General features: G+C 35.7%; 1 protein-coding gene across 3 annotated transcripts in view; it reads right to left on the bottom strand.

Moving 5' to 3' along the window:
* The window catches only part of LOC110455701 (receptor-type guanylate cyclase Gyc76C-like), an 84,881-nt gene that overhangs the window by 37,358 nt on the left and 25,075 nt on the right, over nt 1-22,448 (bottom strand). For 2 of the 3 annotated variants that reach the window (XM_021505993.1, XM_021505991.1), the window contains exon 2: nt 4,789-5,331. In XM_021505993.1, the coding sequence (XP_021361668.1) occupies nt 4,789-5,154 (366 nt within the window). In that variant the 5' untranslated portion in view covers nt 5,155-5,331. Of the gene's footprint in view, nt 1-4,788; nt 5,332-13,498; nt 13,687-22,448 lie in introns of those variants that run through there. The other variant, XM_021505992.1, reaches the window with a different exon arrangement.

Raw genomic sequence — 22,448 nt, 5'->3', positions numbered from 1 at the left:
TCGTTTTCCTTTTATGATGTCACAATTATTCAAGGTAACAAAACAAAATGCAGGACGTCCTCGCGCGAAGACAACATCATATCCTGATTAAAGAAAAAACTGCATTAGGAACCGGAAGAATACACGAGTTGGTAAATTAATAAATAAATAAATACATAAAAAATAAATGAATGAATGAATAAATAAGAAAACAAAAGTCAAAACATATAAAAACCGAGCACGTTACTTATTGAAACACATTGTATGTAAGTATTAGTTCACTTGATATGACAGAAATGATTGGATAAAATATTAAAGTTATCAACTCCTTGATGGTTTCATTCGTAACACGGTCACTTCCCGGTTATCCGTTACAAACATATTTAATGTAAGAGCATTGACGGAGAGCATCTCGTAAGATGCCTCAATTTGAAAAAGGATTAGTCGAATTCCCCAAAAGCAAGAAAGGCTTACAAATTTAAAAAATAAATAAAAAAATAGGCCCACCAAAGTTCCGAATGAAAGCCATTAGAGATTTGTTGCTTGCCTTATTGATCCGAATGATCTAAAATCAGGAAGGCTTCTACAGATGGTTGTTCCAAAGCACAACCTCTCTTTTCCGCTGGAAGCCAAACTTAAATTAACATTTATCACTTACTAGTGCCAAGTAACACTCATTATTTCGGTCGTACATCTGAATGCGTTCAGATATTTTTTATTATGTCAACACAGAACAACGGTATAGAACAAAGCAGATAAGGTTTTTCCAGTGCGTTGATGTTTCTTTTCCTAATTATATAAATGTTTATTCAATCGTACAGAGTAAGAGTGCATGTTATCTGACACAGAGTGTCTCACCTATAATGGTTGTCTGTTTCAATGTGACAGGGGAGATAATAAGCTAGTGCTATGTGTGTATTGAGAGGGTATTGATAAAATATCAGTGGAATCTCCCTTTTGTTACTAATGTTTGCACTCTTCGTGTGTCAACATAATAGAAGTCCTCCACTACGTACATTTATTAACTTGACACTGAAATACAAAGAATTAACACTGTATGTTAGCACTATACAACCGAGCGATTAAGCAACATATTTTGGAAACAATTTCGTAGGCATTTGAATTTGTAGATAGACAGGTAATCAACCAAAAAAAGAAAAACCACGAAAATTACGGATTCCACAGTTCAGATTGAGCATTTATCTATATGTACTGTGAAATCACTAATTTTCGTGGGTTTTTATTTTTCATTGGTTCCGTGGGACTGTCCATCCACGAATTCAAAAGCCCACGAAATGATTGTAGGTTTGCCATGAGAGTATTTTCCGTAAAAGTAGTATGATGTTAGCTATACGATAAATAAAAAACCAAGGCATTGCTAATTTAGTACATTATATAGTTATTGAGTTTCGTGAGTAATTGTCATCAACGAATTTATGTAATCACAAAAAAGTGATTTTGGAAAATATTTGATTTTTACAGTGTATCAACATATTTTCACATGCTACTTAGTGCAGTTTTAGGAAAGAAATGAAGATCCGCTCTGTCCTTTTGTGTGTCGTAAGAGGCTACTAATATGCCCTTTTTGCCTGCTATGCTTTGCTTAGGGTCACCTTCTTAGAGAACATTTACTTAAGAGACTGAAACGAATCTGATATGGAATGAAGCATCAATTGTTCTCTCTTTCCTACTTCCCCCGTTCGGTGTTGTATCTCTGAGAAATGGTTAGTATTGCCCTAGCTAATGCGATGACGAACCAACCTATCCCCCAAAAAGGACGTGCAACGAAAGTTCAAACGATTAAATTGGTACTGTGAGTGCGATGTTATAACATGTTCTCAAAGTGAGAACTGGGTTTCTTGCGATGATTTAATGTCATACGTCGGATATGAAAAGCGCTCAAGGACATTGATCTGTTTCTTCAGATATTGTTATATGAAAACTGGCAGAAGAAATGTAAATATATATATATGAAGTAAATAGGGAGAAGATTTTATAACAGACCTATCATGTAAGACAAGTTATAAGGATTCCCAACACAAATTGAATCATATAAAATGCTGTTGTAGCTACGAATGCATATGCGTTTAAAATGTCGAGATTATTTGCCTGGAGCAAAACATATGCTTAGACGACATGCGAATTAAAAAAACGTTATCTGCGTTGTGTATGTCACCCTGGTAAAATTCAGCCGCTTCCTACCGATTCAACTATGGCTAATTTCTCCCTGATGGTAGAGCGAAATACTCGTAAACTAGAGGTCAAGAGTTCCACTCCAAACGTCCAAGCGGAGGCATTGGAAAAAATGATAATGACATACGGTAGAGCGTAAGTCTAGTAAACCACAGAACCCGGGTTCGATTCCTAGCGGAGGCATTGTTAAAACAAAGATGACCTCTGTTACATGTATTTACACGTACATTAGAATTTTTAAGTAATGACTTAGTCCATTTACCGGTGAAACAGACGTGCCCTACCCATGCGAACTACTTGATTGGCGCATATTTGCATGTAGATATGTTCATACAGGCGATGTTATGTTTGCTACACTTAAATGATTAGTTTCTGTTTAAAAAGATGTTAGGGTTCGTCAACACAATATACCTGAATTGTGTTATCACGTTGTAGGTCATGGTTTGTATAAACACTACGTGTTCAAATAAATAGATGGGCGGAATACTATAAACAGGGTGTTTACTTTCAACATGTACACGTTGATTTTGCACCAGGATATTCGTAACGATCCCGAAACTGGAAAGATTTATACTACATGAACACTATCGATATTGCAATCATGAATCCAATACTCCGCGAAATACATTTTTAGCATCCACATGAACACAATAAAATGGTAAACAGTACGAAAAGACGTCTAAAAAAAATCACTAATTTACAAAATATGTACATATATAAAATACGAAATGCATGATTATGATATAGCCAAATATATAGCTGATTATAGTCTAAGATGATTTAAACCCTTAAAATATATAGATATTTAATTCATATCATTAGTTATTGTAATCCATATAATATTATCAATTGAAGTTAAGGACTTTGCAGAAGCTGTCATACCAAGTTCTTACTATAGGTCCATACAGGTCCATATACCGTCGTATGTGCGTCCCTGTGTTTGTTCTGGAAAGGTATTGCATTCTGTTTTGTGAAAGAGACATCGCTTCAAACGACATTTCCCCCCTATAGTACTGCTCCACTTGAATGCTATAACGTTGATACGGTAGCACCCATCCCACATCTGGTACCCTTTATACTACTTCCTTTATACGTCATCGGTTCAAAATTCACCATATCGATTACGATTCTATTCTAATACTCTTAACAACATACGCAGCCATGAGTTGAATGAAAGTTGATAAAGAATAAAGTACTGTAAGTGTACACATTTTAGCGGTAGTATAATTTTAGCGGTTTTTCAAACTTTAATTATAGTGCTAAATCATGCATATGCCAATGAAGTTCGATTTGCGCTGAAACTTCAATGCGCTAATCAATATAAATTCGATAATGCACTAAAATATTAGTACGCTCAAATAACAGGATTGCGCATATATTGTTATATTGATAAACATCGTTTAAACATATCAAATAGCATGGCACAGGCATTCATTAAAATGTACATATTTAATTTTTAAAAAGTGCCTCGTAGCTACGTGTTTAAACAACATATTTTTGTTAGCTATTATTACCTATACAATTTTGATAACAACTCACGTTGCAGCTGTAAACAAGAAGTTTAAGAGATGATATTGATTACTTTCATTCACCTCGAGAAATCATATAAGTTCACAGTCGTACATACATGATTCACAATTGAGAGCGATAACCTATATTTTTTTTTATTGAAGGAGCGAGTAACATGGGGTTAAAATCGATTGGATTTCTTAATTATCATATATATCTTCACCTCGTCCACTTATCCATTATCACAAATGTATGTCTAGACAGACCTATATATTATTAGAACATGTAACACTGTTGTAATTAATCTTGGAAATATACACTTATCACTAAGTTGATGCCATGTTTTTTGAGATATTGAAGAGCTGTGCTCTCGTGTTGAGAATCGAAATCAATTAAGGATGACTGAACTAACGTATTACCTACCATATTCCTATATCTTGCGTTTTATCATTTTCCATTATTTCTCGTTCCATTTGGTGTACTACTACATATTTTATATTGGTTATTAACTTTTACCAATGACTTTATTAGAGTTTGAAAATAGCATGCACAAAGGTTTGAAAATTAAACAAAAGGTAAAAGATTTATTTTTCAAAACCTATGAGTGTTCTACATAAGTCGATGGTTTAAAAGGACACATTGTAAGGGTGATTGTTTTGTTATTGTTTTTAGCTTATTTAACAGTTTGCTAAATATTTAAACAAAATCGATAGAACAATTGGCAGCTTTTGGGTTCTTCTCTATTAATTCAAAAGTTTTCTTAGTAACCNCCCCCCCCCCCCCCCCCCCCCAGCACAAACAACTTCAACTCGATCTTTGAAAAATAGTTTGCTAAATTGCTAAATATTTAAAAAAAAATCGAGAAAGCAAATAGCATCTTTTGGGTACTTCTCTATTCTTTCAAAAGTTTTTTCAATAACCTAAATGTATCACTTTTACAAAAAAACACCCACCCCAAACAAACACAAACGAATACAACTCGATCTTTGAAAAACAACTTGGACTTCAAAACAACATCACCCTACACGGTTAGTATTACAACAAAACAAAACAACAACATTTGATACCAGCGATAACAAACGTAACCACAAAAAATAGCATACTTACATAGGATAACATGGGAAGGTCCCAAGCCGCTGCCACTCTAGCCTCCACATTACAGCTGTCCTCTAGCCCGAAGAAGGCCACCGCCCCGTCCCTCCATAGATGGGTAAGTAGCTTAGTACCCAAAAGGGTACTAGCCTTAGTATCTTTCCAAACAATATTCAGATGGTAATCTTTGAGCAAAGTAGGGTTCCGATTGATTTTTTCAATAGCATAAGAAATTGCCCCTGAGATGAGTCTAGCTTGTTTGTTCCTCACATACCCATCCGATTGATCCACGGTAAGGTATCCTACCGTTACATTATGAACTTTCGCTTGGGTCCAACTTGTCACAAACAGGCACGCACAGAAACATGTCAGAAGCTTCATTATACTTTAAGAATATGTCACTTGTTAGATAAACAATCATTGCACACATATTCTATGAGACGTTGAAACACTCTTTCCTCAATCTCTTGTAAATCCTTTGTTATGTAGATGTGAAAAGTAATTCATGTCCTCCGTCTGGTTGGGTGCGACAAGCATCCTTGCCACCGATGTGCTCAGCTGAAAATAAGCACAAGGAAATCGTCATTAGAACCATGCCAGCATCCTGATCGACGTCATAAATAATACCTGTATTAAGCTAGATAAGAGATTTGCTTACTTGCCCGTAACGGTATAGGTCCTCGCCTGTCTCACCAGACTGCTATTAAATCGATAACAACATCATCTATAAATGGTATATATTCTATGGCCGTAAACACCCTATTATTCTACAAAAGTAACTAACCATTCATATTATAATGAATGCGTTTAGCCAGAGAAAAATCATTGCCTTGTAAAGACGCTTAGACAGGCCCAGTCATCACCAGACTGTCTAATTGTATTGGATGAACTGGGACTTCGGACAAGGCGGCTGTGACAATGAATCTCGGGGTCACCTCAACCTTCAAGGCCTGGGTAGATTGGATAATCATTACTGACATTAGGTGTGTTAGCTCAGTTAAATACACCGCCAATTACTCAGCTATAGCGTGATAAGAACTTTATCTTCCTCTCCAAGGATCTCCTCGGATATGTCACCACCTGGGCATTCTTTTAATTGAACAAATGTAAGACCATAAAAAGGTATAGACGCTCAACAAACAGACCCCGGAATCCATTGATCACAAATAATATCACCGACTTATCGATTTCAGCTGCCTTATACATTATTCGTCTGAGTGACATTCAGATTGATCAATTTTCTTTTGTGTATTGACAAATGATTTCTTTCAAGGTTGATCAATGCAAATATTGTTCATTTCCTGTCATTTTAACGAATTATGATTTTTCAGAAGATTTCCTTTCGTTTACCGACAAACGTTTTTTTTCAATTTTCAAGGTTGATAAATGTAAATAATGTTCATTGCCTGTCAGTATAACGAATTATAAATATTCAGAAAATAACCGTTTATCGATACAGAAAGTGATGTATTATCCCTTTATACGTATAAACCAATCCACTCAATGTGTGTAAAACTGAATTATATTTAAACTTTCATATTTTCCGTTATACAAGCATATGGCCCATCAATGTCTCAGTTATTAATTTAAGAAGAAGCGTCTCTTAATTAAAAAAAAACACCCAACATATGTAGAAATTTACGGAGTATGTCCATAAACCGAAATAAAGGTATCGTGCCATTAAAGACCCCCGACCCCCAACCCCGCGCTTATGTTAACAATTGAGCAGCAAAGAGGAAATAAGGTTTGACTATGTTGGGTGCCTTCGGCATGGTGTTTCAGTGAGGTACTGTAGCACTTTGAAGTTGGCATCATATCCAAGCTATCTTAAAGAGGCAGATACACCAACATACCGCTTCCAGCACAATGTCCTTTGCTGTTCATCAGACATTAAGCCCTATGCAGCCAAACCATAGAAAAGGAAGGGTGTAGGGGGAGGGGGGATGTTGGGGGTGATCTCTATAAAAAAATATTTTTTCGTTGTCATTAATGTTCAACGTTTTACTGAAATTGGTGAATTTAGAATCATTAAGTTATCGAGACTCTTGACCATAGTGGAGTGTGTTAAGGTAAGGATGGATCAATTTGAAAATGTTTCAGGTATAAACTGCGAAAATGAGAACCGCACTCATAAAACCCCTTTACAGTAGGTTATGTTACTATGATAAAAAGAGAAATTGTAGCCATTTTGAAATTGTCAGTTGTACACGGATACAAATGTTAACATCATTATCTATTGCATCAAATGGCAGACAAATGCCTGTATCATTGTCTTGGTAGTTTTGTTAGCTAAGTAAGAGGTAAGTTGAATATCACTATTTAATATCATGTTCGGAAAGTTTTGGAGACACCATGGAACTATATCTATGTGATACAAACATTCAGTCTGCTTGTCATCTTCCGATAAGACTTTTCATCCCTATGTAATTCAAATAGACTCTACCATGCATTGATCTGGACGAGTCCATTATGGTCTACAGTGGTTAAAGGGTTAATTATTTTGATTGAAATAGAAATGCTGTTGATAAACATAAGTAATACGATACATATCAAAATTATTTAATGAGTGATATAATGGGCTAGATATCGTAAACAGCGTACACATCAATGTAAACAACACGTCACCTAGAGGATACATTAGAACACACCCGAGTATTATAAATAGCCATAGTGCAATCAAATTGAAAAATTGATTTTATATGATACAAATGTACCGGTATTAGATGTCATTGTTCTTAATCGTTTCGATCAAATATTTATACACGTTTATACAGCTACGTATGTGGATTTCTGTTACTGAAATTAACTTAATATCAGCCATTAACGGTAATAGAACGAGTAATGGACTGCACTATGTATGGAGATAAACCAATTTCATTGAGAAATACAATCTGTAATCCCTATACATTAGACTGCCTATCAGCAATTATATTAGATTAAATCGAGAGAGAAGTAATAAATAAATAAATAAAATATACAACATTTGATATAGCGCTTTATCTAGCTTACATAAGCCACTCTAAAGCGCTTTTCAGTACATATGTATTCATTTTTATACAGTCAATACAATTAGCATATATATTAATCAATACAATATTCAGGAATTCGCAGGAGCTGCCTTATCAAGCGCTAACTACTAGTCCTATGCCACCTGGCTAATATCTCCCTATGTGTGTATGCCTGTGTGTGTGCTGGAGATGTATTGTGTTATTGTATTAAGTAATGGCTGTTTGCAATACAATAGAAGTATACACAGGCAGCAACTGATGTTATTACGAAATACCACGTGATAATGATGTCATACCAGGTGAACTTTTTCGACTATTTAATTCTCTAAATAATAACTGGTTTTAAATCTAAGAAGCAAAACGGGAAAGTTAATTGATTGACGTTGATAAGCATAGATATAATAATAACGATTAGGTCCAGCGGTTCATTAGAAAGCACATTAGCCTTTAACGAAGGCGACCGGGGTTCGATCTCCAGATCGGACGTGGAAAGATATTATGTCACATGCTAAATCTCGTGGATTTTCCTGGGATACGCAGTTTTCTCCAATAGTAAAGTCCCCTGCGCGCTTTTATCGGGGCGTCCAGATAAATTGATAAAATGATTTTCAAAATTGGTGTACAGTTAATAATATTTCATTTTTTAATGTACAAAGTACTTATATTCTTAAATGAAACCTCGACAACCTGTTGTCCGTTTTTAACATATATTAACCCGTTCAACGGGTTGTTTATTTTGTAGAGAAGTGAAAAGGTGATCTTATATGGGATATAACGTCATTTATTTGTGAGAGTAACGTCATCATTTTTTGAGAAAACGACGTAATTTTCACACACAAACCAATGACGTAATAATCAATACCTACTCTCAAGAGAAGATAACTCTGCAATACACAAAGACGGATGAACCCCGATGTTTGCCCTTTTCATATTTACGAGAAAGCTTAACATCATAAAACAAAGATGAATTATTATTTCAAGTATGCATGACAACTATATTGACATGGGAACGCTCAAAGATATACAAAGTTGATGCGAGGTTTATATCGTACAATTGTGTTACACCAATCTTCAATGATTTATTACTATTGGTCCCTTTACGCTGAGATGGATATATAACAATCATCGACAATAATGAACCACACGTGCAAACGATTAATACATGTTGATGTACGGAACGCGTGTTCAATTATTTTGAATGTGTATAATCATTCAAGCTTATTTCATCGTTTATCAGAAATTTGATCACGACTGTCTAGTGAGTATGAAACATGGGGCCCGTTTTGAAAGAGTTCTCATGTATTACAGGAATTCTACTTTCTCCGCAGTATCCTTTTTTAATGATTGGCGTATATATAACGTTTCTACNTTTTTTTTTTTTTTTTTTTTTTTTTTTATCAGTTTGGGAAACATTGAAAAGACTAAAAATGTTGCTTAGATTTTACTGTATAAAATGTACAGTTTTCATTTTTATTCTAAAAACTGAATCAGCTAATGAACTTTCTTCAATATATATATATTTATTATTATTTAGTCTAAATATATATATATATTTAGACACAATACGATAATAGCTATCTATCAGCAATTTTTCGTTTTGGGACTGAAAATCATCGGCAATAAGTCGTGTTAAACCATAAATATGAATGAATTGCTCGAGATAATCACTTGATTTAGTTTAAAACGGCAAAACGATCGCATTATATATCATAACAGGAGAAGAAAGAACGAAAAAAGAGGGAAAGAAAGAGTGAAAGAAAAATAAAGAAATATATATGTACAAATATTAAAATATGTATATATACATAAATAAATATGCGAGTGAAGTGCAATGAAATGTTTTTAAAAATAAAACTTCACCTACTCAATGGTGTCTGAAAATATCAATGGCATAACAAGTTTAAACCGAAACCCACTTAATGTGAGACGTCAGTGGCGGTAGACTATAACTTTAATTGAGGTAATTGATTTATAGAAATCAAAGGACATACTTCAGAACAATTGGCAAAGGTTTGTATAGACACGCTGTAAGGTCTATGGCAGTATTTTCACTAGTTCACTTTCGTACAAGCTTCTCGCTTGCTTAGTACAGTTACAATTAAGCTATAAAATGGTATTCGATACGAGATTGTATCTTGCAGTGGTTCATCTGCGGGTCATCGTCCAGCGACGCAGACAGCGTGCGTAGTCTGTACGTGACTAAATCATAGGGTCTATTTCAGGTCAATTTGTTAAGTTGATTAAGACGGACGCATAGACACGGTATCTGTTTAAACAAACTGAAGATGTAAATTGAAAAGAGACGATCGTGTAAATATTTATATAAAAAGGTTCAAAACGTAGACATATTTACGGATTTTAAGCCAAGAAACACAATCGCTACACGTATACTGTCATGACGATATTCATTCGAACAGAATAACTTTTTACTTCTGAACGTTTTGTGGATAAGAAAGTACATTTGTAACAAGTCATTTAATATAAATAAAGCAAAATCTAAGTATACGTATATACCGTTACATAAGTCTCCAAAACTGCCCCTATAGTCACAAATGATGCATTATAAAACATTAGTATTGCTTTACTGTCCTAACATAAAAGGTGCAGTAAAATCAGGAAAAAGAGAGGGACCGTTGGCATCGCATTAACATACACCAATAAATGTATAAAACAATAATAGGCAATGGCGTCATGATTGATCGAAACACGACACGTGTAGCGCAAAATTGTACATGACTAACCATGCACATGGCAAGATTCGATCGTAGGTATCATGCCAGTCGTTTCGGAGAGAAACAGAAAAAAAACGAGTTCGTACCATTCGGCGAAAGAGAAGCTATAATAAAAAGACCGAATGATAATATTAAGAAATATAGCCAAATCAATATGGCCCCTATTTCATTTTGCGGACTTCATAACAAATCTTTAGGTCTACGTGTATCTGCCCAAAGAAGCCCAAGATAATAGAAAGGCATATCAGTCAGAAATTTGTCTGTATCTGTACAATATTAAACGTGATCGAACTTAAATGCCCAACCGTACAATAACAATAAATATATCACAAAAGTAGATGTGAAATGACGGAAAAGAATACCTTCCTTGGATTACTGATGGTGTCAATGTCATCATAAGTCGGGATAGAAAGGATTTTTGATGGTGTTAAACGGCCGTAGATATATGTCAATGACATGATTTTTAAGTTAAATGTAGTCTTTCATATACAGGAAACCACTGTTCTCCCCCTCTGAGCTCCCGTGATGTGATTTAACTGTCACCAAAACGCTGAGACGCTTTCATATCCCACTGTGAATTCACGTATAAAACAAACGTCGGACTGATTATCGTTTCTACTTACGTGGGCTGTAAGAACATGACACCGCTGCGAGTATGTAACCTCTCTTGCATCCCATGCAGTTTATTTAGAAATAAGGTCAGTTCATCGCTGGGTGTCCTGTATTAGTGGTCAAAGATCAGTCAACTGAGCGTGACCGGTGACTGTTTAGTGTATGCTGGGACACATACTATTATCCCGTACAGATAACGATCTTAATAATTCAATTCATGACTTGTCCAATCCTGTTATAGCTTCGTTTATGATACTTATTAGCAATATCACTTCATTTCACCTATCATATGTCGACCTGGCTATGTTTGTTAAAGCAGTATTGCCGGTAAACAATAGAAAAACTGTGTGAATAATGTAATAATAATAGAATACCACATTTGATATGGCGCCCTCTCAAGCTAAATTAAGCCACTCAAAAGCACTTTACAGTACATAGATACACAATTTATACAATAAGCATATACATTAAGAAAAAGAAAAGAAAAAAAGGGGTTTGGCAAGAACAATATTTTATTTAATTTATATTGCCAGAAAAGAGTTTAGTGGTATGCCGCTGCATTTTATTGTTCTATTTATTATTTTAAAAGGTTGTTAAAATATAAGAATCTGTCTGATAAAATTTGTTGGTTATTTTAATGTATATGAACCCATCTTTTCAGCGCATGCATCACTTGTTTTGTAACTTTGAATGAAACATTACGCTCCATCATGCTCTACTTGGGGACACAAAAGCGACCAAATTAAATCTGCTGCATCTAATGCAACATTTAGTATCTTTATCTTTTTATCTACTTTTATCTATCTTTTAGTTCCTAGCACCTTGCTTGTCAATACCTCACTTTTGACTTTAATGTTGAGCTATCGCCCAGTTGAGGAAGGCAATGGGTTCTGTCCCCAGGCGGGGACGTACCAAATACCTTAGAAATGGTAGTTGCTACCCTGCTTAGCGTTCAGCATAGATGATAATAGCTACAACTGGTTCACAGTATACTGTGACTGGGTGTATTGCTATGCTTGGTGCCTTCGGTATGGTGTTTCAGTGAGATAACACTATAAAGTCGGCATCAGATCCGCGCTATTACAAGGAGGCAAGTACACAAACATACCATGTCTCCAGCATTCATACTCACTTGCACGCTTACACAACACACATGGAGGCACGTCCTTAAATGACCTAAGCTGTTAATAGGACGTAAAAAACCCCAAACCAAACGTTCAAACACAGATGATCACCTCTATCTAACACCGAAGTTAAAGTAATGGTCGGCTCGCTTGCATTTTCATTTTTCCTTTAGCCGTCTACTCTCTAACTTAAAACATGAATGGTGCTCAGTATTCGTTTTCGGTTCAGCTTTTATCGTTCTGGCAAAACTGACGACGGTTTCTGAGGGAAAATATTCATGTAACTGTTCTTATAAGTTATCATGGGGTCTTTCATTCAGCCAGCATTTTTGTTACTCGATCAAATCATGTAACACGGTCGAAAAGGTTAAACTGAAAGCTGTATATTGCTTAAAGTGTATCCAACTTCTTCCATATCCTTGACAACATGTTGTTTACCACGTAAGCATCATATTGGGATTATCACAGGAGTTAGGGATTATTTCATTAATACATGCCCCAGTGATATTATGGAGACAGTAGATTTTCTGTTAGTTTATTTAATGTCGCCTAAGCAAAAGACACACCAGAAGAACCTTAGATTCTATAGGGAGTGTCATATCAGTCGGTTCTCACGATAACATATACTGGGGTATAGTAAATCTGTTTGTTCCCTCACATGCAGGGGGTCAACGCTAAGTTGAACATGTCTGTTTCATTACATATTGTAATTGATTAAGAGCTTAGTGATGTTTCGAACACTTTCTTAAGAGACTTCTATTGTTTCATTCTTTAAACCAAATATTGTGGTGTGCTGTTAATAGCAAATTGTCTGTAGTATGTGAATATGTATTTATTTCTATCGATTTCTCTCAAAACATATAATTTATCGGTCTTTAGACAATTTAAGCACACATATTGGTAATAACCAGGACTATATCAACCAATGAATAGGATATACATAAGCGTAGAACGCCCTGGTGTTAAGTTGTAAGTCTATTTGTAGACAACTGGTTAAAAAAAGGCATATAACTTTATCATTTTTATTATCATCAAAGCATTATAAAGCATTCTTTATAGCAAAAGAGTCTGAATGTAACATTTATTTTGATATTAAACAGTGCTACAACACAAGGAAGAAACAGGTTGTATAATCACACCAATGGTTTAAATACACACAATAAGACGACCTGTCAAACTATTGAACCAAAACAATGACATAAGCCTATAGCAAATTTACTTGTGTTAGATAATACGACATATTTCTTACCTTTTGGTTTATCTTTAAAATCTGTCTCCAGGAGGATTTTACATACTAATAAATTCTAATGAGAAACACATCCAGTTACTTGTTATGTTTCACGCGATTTATTCGATACTTAGTTGTCATACACTGTTCTTTTAAATAACTCTATTTTTAGCCTGTCAATGAGTGCCAGTACGGCAGTGTGATTCCTAACGTGCCCACCGACTATCTCATTGTAGAGTCTGCACCCACCCGTGTATTTGCGGATCTGGGACCTCAGAAAACAATGCGATATAATTAGAACGATCTTCAACGATAGCATTCTTATATAAACCTAGTCGCGTCCCCAGGATACATAGCACTCATACACAATACGTCTCAATTAGGTCTGTTCACGTCTATTTAAAGTGACTGACATTTAGACCCTCTATAGATAATATTGAATATAGCTCTGATTTTAAAAGACTCGCCCGAATATTCTCAATGTGTTTCGTAACTTCATTTATCAGTGTATTCATATGTTTTCAAGCATGAAAAATCTCGGTTTGGAGGGGGACCAAATATTCCTGATAAGTAATGTTTTGTTAACGGGAATTCACATTGGCAGTTACACACAGACCTATGAGAGATATAGTACAATCACATTTGTGTATACATTATACATAGTTATATATTTATCAATTATGGACTTTTGTTGAGATGAATATGTTGTTATATAACCTGAAAAAAATTATATTGACCGAGACGAAGTCAGGAGTCGAAGAAAAGCACTGCGTTTGGCGGAGAGAATTGTGACGTTGCAATTGAAATGACGTCATAAAATGAATATTGACCTGCTGCTTTTAGAAATATTAAGATCAATTACAGTGTTAATATCCATGTAATCGACCTCCACGTGATTATGATCCAACCAATGGAGATATTTCGAGAAAAAAATGTGTGTCCTTTGATATAGTTATATTTTGACAAATAAGTATATATGGAATATCTGCTGATCAATTTTCATAGTTATATATTAACTACGTTTTAACATTCAGCGTAATTGATCTCCCAATAAGATAATACATCTATTTTTTAAATAGGATTAAATATCACAAAGATATGTGCAACTGTACGCCAATGTGAGTATACAGTGTACATACATGTTTTTTAAATACCGTAATAGTGGTAAAGACTAAAAATTAAAAAATGCGCCGATGTGTCAAAAATAACTAAATTCGAACTCATAATCGAGTGGTTAAATATGAACAAAGGAAAAATGATACGAAAATGAAAAAAAATAAACTTCCTTTTAGTTTATACTCTGACAATAATTATATATGTATATTGCAAAAGTGGAAAATTTCGTGGTGTAGAAATGCTGGCGTTTCTCGCGTTGAGCAAAATATGGTTTATTATAAATTATGTAGATTAAAGAAATATAGGGTACATTGTATAAAGATTTCAGAACGATTGACAAACACGAAAATGTCTACACCGCAATCATTTAAAAGAGTAGTAACACGACCATTTCTGCTCGCGAAAATGTCCACTTTGACAGTATCTATTCTAATCCATTATTGAATGTAACATTAGATATATTTTACAACAAGATATCTTTGTAGAGTTTGGGCGTTGAAGTGATACCAGGATGACGTGCAATGGTGTAGTTATCATTAAAAGATACACCCAAATATTGTTCTTATTGTATTTCATGTGTCATATGACTGTGCAAAAAATGAAAATAATTCGGTGATATCTGGTCATTGATCGGCTAGGGTATTTCGAAAACCACTGTCCATGAGAAACCTTGAACACCCTCCTCCTCAGGGTGTCAGGTTTTCCCTATAAGTGTCATTAATCACGATTTGTATACATAAAGGATTCCATATGATAACGCTATCACCAGATGGGCGTTCATACATATTCTATATAAGAGGGCTCGGAGAGTACAATGCATGATCACTGAGGCATAGAGAGGGAGACATAAAACAGGTTGAATTCATGATGGTTCGTACGTCTCGACCAGTTAGTTTGACATAATTTTCTTTTATATCAACAACTCCGTCTATTCTGTATACTTTAAGTATAATACTTTAAATATCATACAGTGTATTAACGCATTACAATGTACATATTTTCTGAATATAACGTATTTTGTACATGTACCATATTTTACACTGCATTTCCCAAACTCTCTTCTAACTTCCCCTGTAATTCATTCACGTCACTATCCATAATTATATAAGCTATAAATGATAATGTTGGTTACGATGAAAGGTAACAGATTTGTATAAGTGTATTTACACTTGTTTCTTTCTCCAATTCATTTATGTTCAATTATGTCTGTATTATGTATTACATATGTTATGTGAATAAAACAAAGTTAAAAATAACGTATTACTACTGTAATGTATTCATTTCTGTTCTGTTATGTAATGTAAATGCATCACTTTTTTAATTTTTAATATGGTATCGAAAGTTGGACATGGTACAACACATTGTAAATAAAATGAAACATCTGGATTTGTCTCCAAGGACACAGGATTTTTTGTTATCTTCCATTGATTTGAATATTTGCTGAATTCAAGGTTGAACATGCACAAGACATGGGCGACTTGTAAATGACATCTTGCTAACGAAGCAGGAAATAGAGAGGGGCTGGGGTATTTTTTCGATTTAATTGTCGGCTCAAAAAAGAACCAAAATGATATTCGACTACTTCACGTCACCGTGCATTTTTATATTTACCTGACGCAAAATGCTTACAATAAGAACAACATTTGTGGGGTATATTTTGAAAGCTAATTTGTTACCTTTTTGGTCGTTGCTGAGAAGTCTAGGATTTCAAACGGTCAGTATTAACAATATTCAAGAGTAATATGTAAATGTATTTTACTTAACTCATAGATATATTGACAAAATAAAATAGGAAAAAATATATATGCGCTCACACCAAGTGGATATATTGTTTGCAAGACAACAAGCATCAAGTACACTTTCAGACATATGTTTGTGTTTAACGTCCTATTAACAGCTATGGCATTTAAGGACGTGCCAGGTTTTGGGAGTGGAGAAAAGCCAGAGTTCCCGGAGAAAAACCCGACCTACGGTCAGCACCTGGTAACTGCTCGAAGTAGGTCTCGAGCCCACGACCCAGTGATGGAGGGCTAGTTGTAGCAGAATGTCAGACGCCTTAACTACTTGGCCAACGCGGCCCCTACAGATATAAGAAACGCGCATATGAAAGCCTACAGAACCGGATATGGAGCCAAATGCTCCGGATTAGCATTCTTGCACTGCTTATACTCTGTCTCTGAAGGCTTGCGGTTACAAACTTTGAGCATTTCATGGACTATCGCAGACACTGATATTCCATATTTTTGATTTCGGGTAAAGGCGTAAATCCTCGGCGTCGATTGATAAAGACTATGCGCAGGTTATATGGTCACCATCCGGATCTTATCAGTGACTATTGTATATCCTTGTGTGGTATAAATATCATGTTTTGTTTTATTATAATCTTTAGCGAGTCTCGTTGATTTGCTATTACTACCCCGGTTCTCTCTATGGAGACTTGACATTACTTGGATTTGACATCTATCTATATCGATGCCTTCGATAAATCAAGAGAAACTTTCTCTTTCAAAGCACCTGGTCTTTTCCTCTTTGCATTTTTTAGGGGTCTCGGGTACATTTTTCTCTGTTCGAATTGTTCAAGTTTTATCAGGCTAGAGTTTTGAATTATGGCTTTGACACTTCAATTTTTTCTTGTTGTTTTATCTAAGTTTGTTGAGTATATTATCCTTGTTACGTTAATTATGGTTTGAACTGTAAGTAGTCGGTGGGAGCTAGTTGTTTCTGCGCATATAAAACGTACGATCCTTATAGCTTGCCCTCCTAAATCTTACTTGTTATTTGATCAACAACTTAGTTCGTTGGAGGTAAATGCGTACTACTGACCATTCTCTTTTATCTGAATAAGAGTCTTTAGGAAGGTCACTGCATCCCAGTTTGTTATGCTTAATTCAATATATGACATCAACACAAAATATAGATGTATCGGTCTGGCCATCTTGCATATTCTAACAGCTTTACTCCCCCATAATACATGGCTTATTTGATACCTCGCATCCAATTTTCTTCTACTACATTGGCCGTGTCAGTTCGATATCGATGCAATAGTTGATTAGGCACTTCTCCAAGCAATTACCCTATATATTTTCGTCGAATATATTTTTACTCACACTCAATAATAGTCAAATTTTCTGTATTCATCTTACTGCTCATTGACGAGAATTGATTACGTATACTGACACCTAACACCATTACCAGTGTGTGATACATCTGGACTCCCAAATATAGTACAAGGGTGAAATAGATTAAGTGCTTAAAAGCAGGCATATTGAGAAAATATATATATACAATAAGACATACATGACCGAATGTCTGTCTGTCTTTGTCTAGTTTTCCTTCTGATATAGTATGATTCACTATAGGATGGTGCCTTGGCAAAGACCCGGATGACACCTTACGGCACATAATGCCGTAAAGTGGTCCAGTTTTGTAAACAATATTATATCGTGTGACTACAGTATCGTTGTCATTCATAAAAGAAATATTCTATTCACAGTGCAAGAAATATTATATTGAAATATGTATACAGCACCACAGAACGACAGTTAAGGCGATTGCCTTTTATTGATTTCTGCATATTAATCTATATAAACAACACAAGACAGACAGCAGGTGTGTTTTTTGTTTCTTAAAGACTGAACAGGGAGTGACGGTAACGTCTTGTGAAGGTGTCGTGAGAATATAAACCCCTGGTGAACATATTTACAACGCCAGCGTACAGCTGATGGTACAATTCTGAACTTTGATATTAGTGACGTTGATCTTAATGACGAGACAGGAAAGGGTGGCAATTTCTCTTGGGGATCTGATGGTGTTGTGCACTTAGAACATAAACTGGGTGCATTGTACTTCCTTCGAGAGGTATCATGAGACCACGTCAGCTGGGCACTTTATTAAAACAAACAAAGGACGTAAGCTAACGATGTTGTAATCTTAAAAAAGAACTGCTCATAATGTTTTAGGAACGCTTCATGACTATATCATGAGATTGTACCAACTGGATACTTAATTAACACAGACAGTCGACAAAGGCTGATAATGTTGTAATCTCAAAGACAAGGGACATTATGGTCGTTACAGCTCTTCGTATGTTTCGCGAGATCAAATACACCGAACGCTTAATTGAAACGGACAATGGACATTGGCTCTTGTTGGTGTACACAATTTACATTTTATCGCTGATCACAGGGAGAACAATGCTGGTTGTTAGCGCTTACATCCTCTGGGTTTCGTGTTTTGTACGTCCAAGTAACAAAATGTTAAGTTCAATTTCAAATTTTATTATCGTCCATCATCTATATAACAGAGTATTTAGCTGGATTACCAGATTACCGTATAATGTCACATCGTGTTGACCTATCGCGCTTCCTAATGTCGCCCTTGACAATGCCTCACTTTTGGCATTTAGTTGAGCGTTCGCCCTTGTGACGAAGCCTTTGGGTTCTGTCCCCTGGTCGAGACATTCTGTAAACATGGTAGTTTCTACTCCTGCTTAACGCTCAGCAGGACTGGTTGGCCCGTTGTCAGTATAATGTGACCGGGTGGCGTGTCCTGCTGGGTGTCTTCGGCAGTATGTTGCAGTGAGGTAGCACTATCAAGTAGGCATCAGCTCCGCGCTATCACAAAGAGACAAACACGAACATATCGCAGCCTCCCAAAACGCACACGCATACACTACACACATGCATCTTGCACACAGGGGAGGCCGTTCTTAAAAGACCATAGCTGTTGATAGGACGTTAAGCAATACTAAACCAAACCAAACCAAAGCTCGAGTTTTCACTGGTCATGACCCCTTATTCTAGGCCTTTCTAGATATTTTTTTATTAGGTGTCACCACTAGGTTCCGGGTGACCGAAAAAGACGACAACAACAGAGAGTAAGCCTGATTAAATTAAGATAATTTGACATCACAGTAGACGATTTACGTCAAACTATTAATTAAAGAATGCTTTCTCACACAAATGGTCGCTAAATAAGGTGGTCTCTCGGTCAAGTTTGGCAATACAATCAGGTATACGGTATATCATACTTGGAATTTAATGTTGTAAATAGCAACACATTTCGTATTTGCGAAATCGTGTATTTCAAGAATTATTACCAATTAACAAAGTTTTCAAATGACATGGGACTAAACTTTAGATTTATTCAATGTCAAAAAAACATATAAAAATTGCTCTTGCCTGGAGCTCATGACGTCATCACAGTTTTTACAAGAACTAAATAAGAAGAACTGCACACTTTTGTTTTTTCCTTTAACTAATTACATACTTTGCCTCCTAATTGTGTTGCCATAACATTTATTACGGTGTGTCATAATGGATAACATCATTTAAGTTATTAAGCAGAACCACAAATAGCTGGGTTAGTGCACTAAATACTTGCCTAAGCATTTGATCAATAACGGTTTGGTTTGCTTGTGTTTTACGTTCTATTAACAGCTATGGTCATTTAAGGACGTGCCAGGTTTCGGGGTAGAGGAAAGCCGGAGTACCCCGAGAAAAACAACCGACCTGCGGTCGCTTCCTGGCGACTGTCCCACGTAGGCCTCGAACCCGCGACCCAGTGGTAGAGGGCTAGTGGTAGCAGAATATAAGACGCATTAACAACTTGGCAATCGCGGCCCCTTACTTGACCAATACATATCAAATGAGTATATGCATTGTATCAATGGTTCCTCAAATGAACACGAATGTTTATTTGATAATTTCTTTGATAACTTACCCCTTCCGGTGGTCATTTCCTGGTCAAGACACTGCAGTACAATGTACCTGGACTGGGACGGCATTTGGGACAGACATAGACGATATTTACATAAAACCTGACAGCTAAATTCAATCTCTTGGCACTCTGCGTGTTTGTTTACACGGCAGACCCGGTTCTGAATAAATAGCTCATCATATAAACCCAGTGGAACTCTTTAATTACTGTATAAGACCGGCGCATATGGCCGAAACCGTACACGAAACGATTCTAGGCATATTTCCACACTTGTCGAATAATTCATCAATACTGACTCTCAAGCCACTCATAACCACGTGCAAGTGGACAAGGGACATTCTTAGAGTTTCCCTGATCAGATGAGCGAGTCACATCAGCCTATGAATGATTGAATCCAAAAGGCCAATACTTCATAATCACGAGAACACTTGTGATGAATTACAACGTAAACGAAGAAGAGGTCAAAAGTTTGAAGCCTATTCTTGACGAGATTGACTCGTTCACATGGAGGTACACGTACATAATCAGATATTTATACACAAATAGTTTTAAAAGCTTTCGGATTTGGAAAGCTTCCACGTCTTGGCATACTTTGGGATGTATAACGGTCATTCGAATACCTTTATATGCAAACTTCGACTTCAGTAAGGGGTCACGTTCGAAGCTTAGCCAACGATCTTACCGATATTAACTAGTGCCATAAATACATGAACTCATGAACGGACGAACAACAAATAGCGATAGTGTACGGTTATCAACAGATAAAAAAGTTAAATGCATTTTCGACAAGGGATCACTCGATAAAAAATGTACCAGAAACATACAATCAATAATGTACATCTAGATCTCAACTACGTTATCTTGTCGTTAGCTTTTAAGATACGATATGAATTTGTAGTAAAACAATTACTAGAAATACTAGGCAATGGGCTACACGATAAAAAATCAGATGCTGATTTTGTTATTCATGTAGTCCCCAGTTCTTGAGAAGGTATCCTGGCAATATCTCAGTAGCTGATGTTCCAAATACCAAACACCCTCTTCAAGATAAAACATGGACAACGAAAATTCTTTTGTGGTGTTAATGATCTTTTGGGAGTTTAGGAATCATGTTATCTTGTAAATCCATTAGTTTCTTCCATTTTGGACCTAAACATTCTCATAGGTTTATTTCAGTATGGAATGGTCTTATTGTGTCATTAACTATTGCCTCCCTTTGCAAGACGGAAGAGAAGTGGAAAATAGCAAATGTATTAAATGTATCACTTTCGTTATTACTTTCTGTTGAAAATCTTTTGGTTTCAAACCATCAATCATCCAGTTGCGAAGAGTGAGCACGGCTATCAATGGGCGTCTAATTTTCTAACACGGCGGTCCAAACAGCCCTACTTGACAAAATGTCGAGCTACTTTTGACAAAATGAATTTGATTGGTTGGGAGATAAATGACATAAAAACATCATATTTCCCAGTTGCATGGGCATGTGTCTAAGACGACTTGACTGTCAGTAAGGTGCCAAAACTGTCAATGCGCATGCGCCTGAATTATGGATTGGGACGGTTACACAGAAGTTGCACATAAGCTGATTTGCGTGTGCAATAACAAGATGCATTGCAGTGTAGTTTTTTTTTTATGTAATCTTATTAAAGGGAAAAAGATGTAGAAATTCAGCAACATTTAAAAAAAACCAAAAAACCAACGAAACAAAAGGTGTCAGCGTCATCAATAACAGACTTTGTAGCTATGAAATAACACAGAAAGGATACCTAAATGGAATGTATGGTTAAATATATAACCAGAGGAGTACGTAACGGTTGTCCTTTCATCGGAATGTAATCCATTATGTATTGATCCGTTCAGCGAAATATAAACCAGTGATGAAAGAAATTGGCAGATAGCAAAAGTGAACTGGGGAGATGCAATGCAAACACTGTGTAATGCGCTGTTTTGAAAATAAAACTACCATTAGATTGTCGACAGATGTACATCGAAAAGCTATCACGATGAATCCTTAATTCTCTGTTTAAAAGTAGATGTTATCTCGAACATCTTTTCTAATTGATTAAACATTAATAAACGTGAATGTTTACATTTATAGAAATATAACGACCTTCAGTTTATCATTCAGTAATTATCT

Source organism: Mizuhopecten yessoensis, unplaced genomic scaffold, assembly GCF_002113885.1.
Source record: "Mizuhopecten yessoensis strain PY_sf001 unplaced genomic scaffold, ASM211388v2 scaffold8361, whole genome shotgun sequence".
NCBI classification, from domain to species: domain Eukaryota; kingdom Metazoa; phylum Mollusca; class Bivalvia; order Pectinida; family Pectinidae; genus Mizuhopecten; species Mizuhopecten yessoensis.
The sequence above is the reverse complement of the archived record's forward strand: the minus strand, read 5'-3'. Positions and strand labels throughout refer to the sequence as shown.